Source organism: Hipposideros armiger, unplaced genomic scaffold, assembly GCF_001890085.2.
Source record: "Hipposideros armiger isolate ML-2016 unplaced genomic scaffold, ASM189008v1 scaffold_52, whole genome shotgun sequence".
In the NCBI taxonomy this organism is placed as follows: Eukaryota; Metazoa; Chordata; class Mammalia; order Chiroptera; family Hipposideridae; genus Hipposideros; species Hipposideros armiger.
This window is the reverse complement of record NW_017731402.1, coordinates 979,668-988,264: the sequence shown is the minus strand read 5'-3', so window position 1 is coordinate 988,264 and position 8,597 is coordinate 979,668. Positions and strand designations below refer to the sequence as shown.

The window sequence follows — 8,597 nt, the reverse complement described above, 5'->3', positions numbered from 1 at the left end:
CTCTATAATCTTATTCTTGGAAGCATAAAGTGTGTTTACAATATGGTGTCTTCCTAGGATCAGAATAGTGAAAAAAAAAATGGAAAAATGTCCAAACATCTTTGCATGGCAATGATGGCATTACTGGTGTGTTTAATAAAACCTTTATTGGTACATTTTCCGGTGTGGTGGCATTGGCAGAAACGGTCCCCCTTTGGATTTGGAACTCAGCAGCTGATGAAATACAGTAAACATTAATTTGGAATGGGCTGCCAGTTTTGGAAAGCCAGGTGACATTTTATTATATTTGTACCGAGCAGGGGCTATGTCCCATACTGCTGTAGCTTCCGCTGTCAGAGGCTTAGCTGGCATTATGGAAAAAAAAAAATGGCAGGCCTGAGAATCTTATCCCCTGAAATGAAAGTCGAATGCCAAATTGAAATTCCTGTAGGATTTCCGATAGCAATGGGGGAATTGAGAAGCCCACAATTAAGCATATGGGCATTAAGATAATTGTCAGATCTGTTGGCGGACATGATAGAAGACAGATGGGTACGAATCAGTGCGCTCCACTGCAGCACCCTGGGAGACAATTTGACGTTTTACCTGCCTGAGCTACTCTGCCATATTTGTCACTGAATGTACAGCGCGGCATCTTACTGAGTGTTAAGTGTTTTTGCAGGGTACTATAGGTGAGTATGTGGTCCTTCAGCGCCCTCTAGTGAAATGCATTTGGGAGTTTTGTTTTTCAAAGGCCAGTCTTCCTTCCTCAGGTCCTTGCTACCCCAGGAAAAAGCCGTCTCACCTCTGGTTCCCACTAAACTTTATGGTTCCTCTCACCCTTTCAGGTTGGGGCCCATCGTGAAGATGGCGTGGCCCTGAGAGGCAGCCATTCTCTTGTGCCAAACCAGGTCCCGGTGCCACAGCTTCCTGTCCAGTCTGCAACCTCCCCTGATTTGAACCCACCCCAGGACCCTTACAGAGGTAGGTTCACCTCAGAGGGCACTTCTGACCTCACGTAAACAACAATAGATCTAGTGTTGATCCCAAGCTTACTTGGCATTCATCCCTCAGCAAGCACTGGCAGAGAACCAAGAATCGAATTTGGTACAAAAATGGCAAGTAAATGGGAAAGTATTTAGAACATAGCCGGCTAATTGTGTTTCTTCAGTAACTGTTTTCCTCGAACATCCTCTGAAAACGTGGTACTATTTCAGCAGGAATGAGACAACAGACTGATGAGAGGAAATTTTATTTTAGCTATTTCCACATTTTACTCATTCAGGTCCTCTAATGTGGTTAGTTGTAGACCAAAAATGATATTTCCAAATGAATAGGAAGGAAGGAAATTGTTTTTGTTGTTTAAGATGGAAGCAAATGTAGGTACATTTTTTTTTTTTAAATGGAACTTGGTTGGATGACTTGCGCTGTTGAGTCATCTAGCCCCGTAATGATTGTCTCGTACTACTGACTGCAGTGGGCTTTTCATGACTCCTGGACGTGGCACTGCAGGGGCAAGACCTGGGTCCCACGCTCCCTGTGTGATGAGCTGGCCAGGTGACTAGGAGACACTTCAATAACATCTTCTCATTCTCCTTACGTTTAGAATAAAAAGTGATAACATTACCACAGGGATATGCATAAGCATTTTTTCACCTGTTAAACATTGTAGTAATCTGAGTGTTTTATATAAATAGGTATGCCTCTCCATTTTTATCTGAATAGTAATAATTTAGTGGATCTTCCTTTTAAAGAGCCTTTGGTTTTTCTTTCTCTGTCCTAGATCAACACTTCTTAAACTTCAGTGCGTATAAGGATGGCCTGAGGGTCTTGTTAAAATGTGGATTCTGACTCAGTAGGTCTGGGATTCCACATGTCTGATGGGCTCCCAAGTAATAAGGACGTTCCTGGCCCATGGACCAAATTTTGCATGACAAGGTTCTGGACCCACATAGATTACAAATAGAGGGCAATACTCAATAGACAGTGCTTCTTCTACCTTAGAAATAAATGGTCACATTAGGTTCAAGTTTTAAAAGGTATTGTTGAGCAATGAGAAAGCTAGAAATGTCTTCGGTGAGCAGCTATCTGCTTTCCATATGTACCATTTTCAAATGCTGATTACTCTTTGAGGATAAGAGAAGCCTAATTTCAGAATATCGTTAGGGTATCTATTGAAGTCTTGACTGCACATATTTAGCATACTCCCTGGGAATTATATTTTAAGGACATTTTTCTATTAAATCATTGCATATGGAAGAAACTCGATATAATAGCTGATATTTACTTGGGTTCTTAATCAGAACATTGAGGTGTGTGATTTTCATGATTATGATTTTCATTGCAATTAAGTTGATGTTTTGTAGACAGTGAAATTACCATCTACTCCAAAAGATTGCAAAATAAAATTTAACCTCGGAGCCAATGCAGGGAAAACTTGTTTCCGCAGGTGCATTTTTGAAACTTCACCAGATAGCACAAAACAAGTGACAGAAGGATCACAGTTGAGCAGTATGAATTTTATAGCTAGCAGCTCCAGTCTGGGGTGCACGTGTGTGTGCATCGAGTCTTTGGTGGAAGTGTCATCTGGTCCCTTTTTTCCTGTAGGCATGCCACCAGGATTGCAGGGCCAGAGTGTCTCCTCTGGCAGCTCTGAGATCAAATCTGACGACGAGGGTGATGAGAACCTGCAAGACACGAAATCTTCCGAGGACAAGAAATTAGATGACGACAAGAAGGATATCAAATCAATTACTAGGTCAAGATCTAGGTAACAGTATATAATACTGTCGCTTCATTTAATTCCTTTATTGGACTTTGATGAAGTGAACAGAACAGGAAGAAACTATTCAGTTTTTTCCTGGCAGGTAAATTTACAGCCAAAAAGAAAATTAAAGGCCAACTCTAGAGGTACTAATGTATCGTTTAAGATACACGTACTCTAGTGAAGCCGAAAATGTTTTTACATTTATGAATTTGGACCCGTTGCCAATTACACATGGTAAAAACAATTTGTAACTTACTCAAATGCAAACAGTTGATTTTTTTTAAGACTATACTTATTCTACCAATTTGGTCAGAAATGTTCTTTCTGCAATATTTCTGAAAAGAGACCTTCGCAATATTGAATATTCAATTGATGTGTATGCAACTGTAACATTTTTCTTACCTTGAACATGAGGAAATACTGATTTCCCAGCTTGATCCTAAACATGTTGATATATACAAGAGCAATACCTAAAGTGCTAATTTTTTTTTTTCTCCCGGATACTCGATCCTACAGAAAATGCAACTATCGGAAAATAGCTTCTGGTTGGTTTTCTTAAACACGTTATTTGATATCTTTAAATTAGAATTTATCTCTTTAAACTGTAACTCTAATCAGATAATCAGGTGGTTTTTTGACTACCATGACACCCAAGTTCTTTGCATTAATTCCCTTGGATTGTTTTGATTTACAAATTAAGTAAATTGTACTAAGACTACACCTCCCTTTCAAAGGCTGTCATTCTCCAGGTTATATCTAGTGCCCTTTAGGAATTAAGAACATGTCACATTTTCGTATTGCCTTAATAATTACTGAGATAAATTTTAACACATGTCCTGCCACAAGTTCCCAAAATGCTAAAACTTTCTACCTCCTACCTTTCCACCATCACTGCAGTTTCCTGCCTCTTGGCCACACTGGTAAGAAATCCCGAGAAGGGGCTTTCACATCCTTACCAGCTTCTCTGTTAGCCCACTCAGTTCTTGGGAACTTCAGAAGTGGCTATAACTTATGCATATTAATGGATCTGGTGAAATTGCAGTACATTTTAACTTATTCTTATTTTAATTGGCAATCTTGTGACATTTACTTATGCCTCCAAAACTGTGTTGTAGGGCAGTGCCTTTCAAATCTAGGCACTTTTCTTTGCATAACCAATTCTAATTAGTTATTAGCCTGAATACCTTTGGAAAACAAGTTCCCATTTTCAGGCCCATTTTGTGAAAGGTATGGCACGTGTTGGATATACAAAAATATTACCCAAATTTTTACCTTCAGGACTGGCCCAGTAGAAACTCTACTCTGTTCTCTTTTCCCTTCTTCCATCCTATCTGTGTAGTGGAATGTGGATGTGAATTAATCGTTACCTTGATTTCCTTGCCATCAGCAGAGGTCAAGGTGAGGGAGAGAAGGATCAATGAAGGATGTGAGGAGGATCAGATGGAAGAGAAAGAGAGCCTTTTCCCATTGGTTCGGTTCAGTCGTGTGTGCACCAGCACACATCCACAGCAGACAGTCCCATCTGGAAGGGAGTTTAACCTATGTGGAGATGAGCCAAGCTTCCAGCATCTTTCTTTGCTGCCTCCCTCCTCCTCTCCCTTACAAGTGTTCTTGGCTTACGTAGGCCATCTTGATGTGCAGCATGTGCTTGCAAACCAAGAACATCACTTCCATTTTTGATTGATTGGGGCTCCTCAACCATTGTTGATCTTTACTGCAGTTTGGAAGGTACCCAGAGATTCTCCAAAGTGGAAGGTTTGGAGCCATATATTTTAAGGCAGCATTCATTAAGTGTCCGTTGAATTGACTGGATAATGCCCCACATGTCTTCCAGCTCTGAAATGTTGTGATAAACATATTTACTTTCTGGACATTTCAGATTCGTGGCATTTTAAAGTTGAGGTCAACCTTCATGGTCCTTTCGATCAACACTGGAAGCTCTAGATTAACATCCTTACAAATAGTCACCTGCATATTGTTTCTTGTAATGGCGAGCCTATTACTTTTGGTGAAGTTCACTTTACTTTTGATATTTCTCGTACCCCAAAAATCTCTTGCTCATATTAATTCAAACTATTTTACTTGGAGTTCTTCTCTCTGTTCTGCCTTCTCGAGACAAAACATCTCCCACGCCTCTCTTTTTTACATAATTGCCCATGAAAAATGTGAAGCCCTGATGCCATGAAGCCTTCCTTATGTGATATGCTTTCCAGATGGCTCATCACCCTATTTGCCCTCCATTCAAAAGTTTCCAATTTCTCAGCCCGACACCCACAAATAGAAGGAATCTTGCCTGTCCAGGCTCCGCTGGATCCAACCATTCCGTTGATATGAATCATACAACTTTTATGTCCTCACGATTAGAGATTAGCTTTTCGGCTTCATTTTTGACTCACAGTGAAATTGTGGTCATTCAGAACCCCTAGATGTTGTTTTGTTTGTTTTATTTATTTTGCATAGTGCATATCAACTCAGGTTTCCCCAACTTGTTTTGGGGATCATAAGCATCCATAATGTCAAAGGCCATGGAGATCATATTTTTCTAACCTTTTTATTTAATACATGAAGAAAATGAGACTCTGATAAACTAAAGGGCCTGAGCGAGCCTTCAGAGCACATTAATAGTGAAACCTGGACAAAAGCCTCCTGTCTTCACTCCCATTGCGCTGGCGTCGTTAATGTAGGGCCTTCTTCTTAATCCTGTTGAGCTGCGTCATGTTAATTTCAACTCATCAAAATGTTTTTTTTTCAATCATTTCTTTTCCTCGAGTTTCAGATGTCACAGTATGAAAGTTAAAAAAGAAAAGCAGCTTCCGTCCGAAACTCTTTCTCAATTGCGATCATGCCGTGTAGCTTAAGCCCGAATTGACTGTGGCCCGTTTGCCAGAACGTAGCCTGATTAACAAAAGCCTTGTTTCCCTTTTTGCCCCCCTCCATTGGTATGGGTTCGCTCTGGACCCTAACTTTAACCTCTTGGGTTTAACATCTAGGAGAAACGGAATGGCTTGGGTATGGACTGCCCCAGCCACCTAAAGCAATCGCAAGCTCGAGTGGATGCAGAATCCTGCCAAGGTCAAGAGCTTGAGATGGAAACACCCCCTGAAAACTGGAAGAAAACACAAGTAACGTAGCTACCTTCTTTCCCCCGCACCATTAGAAAACGATGCATCCCTCTCGTCCCGCAGCAATAACGACGACGAGGACCTGACACCCGAGCAGAAGGCGGAGCGCGAGAAGGAGCGGAGGATGGCCAACAACGCGCGCGAGCGCCTGCGCGTCCGCGACATCAACGAGGCTTTCAAGGAGCTGGGCCGCATGGTGCAGCTCCACCTCAAGAGCGACAAGCCGCAGACCAAGCTCCTGATCCTGCACCAGGCCGTGGCCGTCATCCTCAGCCTGGAGCAGCAGGTCCGAGGTCAGTGCACCGGGCTCGTGCCGCGGAGGGGGCCGCGATGGGGGGCCCGCCCCGCCTGGAGCGGGAGCGGGATGATTGTGGCGGTTGCGGACATGCCTCTATCTATACGGCAGCTCCCCTGTCTCCTGTAATTAAGTTAAGCCTTCTCTTCCTACGAAGGCTATGCGATCGATCGTGTTCCCCTGTGTAGCGCCAGTCATCGGAGCTTAGTGTCTGCGCGTTCCCTCCTCGCTTATCCTGTAAAGCGGCCCTGCGGTTTCACCGTGCAGTTCAGCTTGACTAGGGACTGAGCGAACCTGTCTCTCTAGTGCACGTGTCCTCACGGCTCCTTCGCTCTGTACCGTCAACCCCGAGAGAAGGGGTCGTCGCGCACGCAGGAGTGTGCATGCAGCCCTGGACCACAGTCACTAAATGTTCTGTGCTTCATCCTCCGCAGAAAGGAATCTGAACCCGAAGGCCGCGTGTCTGAAACGAAGGGAGGAAGAAAAGGTGTCCTCGGAGCCGCCCCCACTGTCCTTGGCGGGCCCCCACCCCGGAATGGGAGACGCATCGAATCACATGGGGCAGATGTAAAAGGGCAAGTGTGTTTTCAGACCCAATGAAACCTTCCCCTTGTTACTCCCCGCAAGGCGTCAGCCATGACAGTCACGTTTTTCCCAAATTAACAGATTTTTTCCCCCCGCTTATAAAAAAGAATTTAAAAAGAAAACACCTACTTCTCCTGTGATCGATGTATTAATTAATTTTCCTCTCTTTTTTTTCTCCTCAGGTCCAAGTTGCCACATTGCTTCATTAATACAAGAGACCACTTCCTTAACGGCTGTATTATCTTAAACCCACATAAACACTTCTCCTTAACCCCTTTTTTTGTAATATAAGACAAGTCTGAGTAGTTATGAATCACAGACGCAAGAGGTTTCAGCATTCCCAATTATCAAAAAACCGAAAAACAAACACAAAAAAAAAGAAAGAAAAAGTGCAACTTGAGGGATGACTCTCCTTACATATCATTCAGAATGTGCAAAGCGGTGTGTGCAGGCTGAGACGCAGCCCAGAGACTGAATGGCAATCTTTCCACACTGTGGAACAATGCATTTGTGCCTAAACTTCTTTTGGAAAAAAAAAATATAATTAATTTGTAAGTCTGAAAAAAAAAATATTTAATTTAAAAAATTGTAAACTTGCAATAATGAAAAAGTGTACTTCTGAAGAAAACTACATGAACGTTTTTGTTGGTATTCAAGTCAGCTAGTGTTTATAATTACTGGATATTGAATAAGGGAAGCGCGGCTGCCCTAGTAACAAAACCAGCAAACGTCCTGATGACAACGAAATGATGACATTAGCCATTCCTTAGGGTAGGAGGAACAGATGGATCTTATAGACCTATGACAAATATATATATAAATATATATATAAATATATATTAAAAATTTAGTGACTATGGTAAGCTTTTGTTCATTTGTTTCAGACTTTTTTCTCCTGTAAAAAAATAGTACTGATTAACTTTTTTAAAAGAAAGATTTTACTGTAAATACGGATTCTTTTTTTTTTCTTTTTTCTTTTTTTTCCTTTTTTTTTTTTTTTTTTTCCGGTCTGATTCCTGTCCCTTCTCCCCAGTTTGTTATCGTAACCTGTAGTGCCAACTCTGCTTCCGGAGGGGTAGTGCAGGATGAAATGCTGACCCTAATGTTGCTTTTCATTCATAAATAAGTAGAAAGTTGTTTCTCCAGTCTTTTGGGAACACAGGACTTAAAAGTCACATCATGTGTAGATATTACAAGCAGCATTACCAAGACATGGCAAAAAGAGTTTGTCTGAACTGTAATGTTGCATTTGTGACCCTATTCTGGGATTTTCAGAGGTACAAGGTTAGAATGCTACAATGTTACCACTGTGCCTTCCAATGTTTATATCATCGGAAACATAACATAATCAAAGTGGCTGTGATTTAACAAAATGATTAAAGTGTTACCTACATGTGTAGCCGAAGTAGTGTGCAGTGAGGCGTTTCTGAATACATGGTCAGATTTTTGGAAAAAAAACAAAAACAAAAAAAACAAGTAAAGTTCAAAAACCATCAAATGAGAAAATTGCAAGTAGCGTGACAGAGCTGATTGATTTTGTTGCTTTCTTGATTTTTTTTTTTTCAAAATGGGTTTACTAAGATGTAGATGACTTAACTGCCTCCTCCTTCATCTGAAAAATGCCAATATTCAATCATCATGCAGCATTATAACAAGCCTTATAAGTCCTAAAGCATTAAGTTGCACTTTCTTGAGGAGGGGTAGTGCAGTGTTTCTCTGGCCAGTATGAATGAAGTTTATACTTAACATATTTGATAGAAACATAGATCAAGCTATGGCACAGCAACTCATCAGATAGCTAGCTTTGACGTCTGGGCACAATTGAACCAACTTCCATCGTGAATCTTTA

General features: G+C 41.4%; 1 protein-coding gene across 26 annotated transcripts in view; it reads left to right on the top strand.

Annotated features, from left to right (window-relative positions):
- The window catches only part of TCF4 (transcription factor 4), a 350,789-nt gene extending 343,514 nt beyond the window's left edge, over nt 1-7,275 (top strand). For 17 of the 26 annotated variants that reach the window (XM_019640672.1, XM_019640685.1, XM_019640667.1 and 14 more), the window contains 5 exons: nt 828-963; nt 2,587-2,749; nt 5,932-6,161; nt 6,598-6,738; nt 6,931-7,275. In XM_019640672.1, coding sequence (XP_019496217.1) covers nt 828-963; nt 2,587-2,749; nt 5,932-6,161; nt 6,598-6,734 — 666 coding nt within the window. In that variant the 3' untranslated portion in view covers nt 6,735-6,738; nt 6,931-7,275. Of the gene's footprint in view, nt 1-827; nt 964-2,586; nt 2,750-5,931; nt 6,162-6,597; nt 6,743-6,930 lie in introns of all 26 variants that reach the window. The other 9 variants (XM_019640670.1, XM_019640665.1, XM_019640664.1 and 6 more) reach the window with 2 other exon arrangements.
- Nucleotides 7,276-8,597: the final 1,322 nt, after the last annotated feature.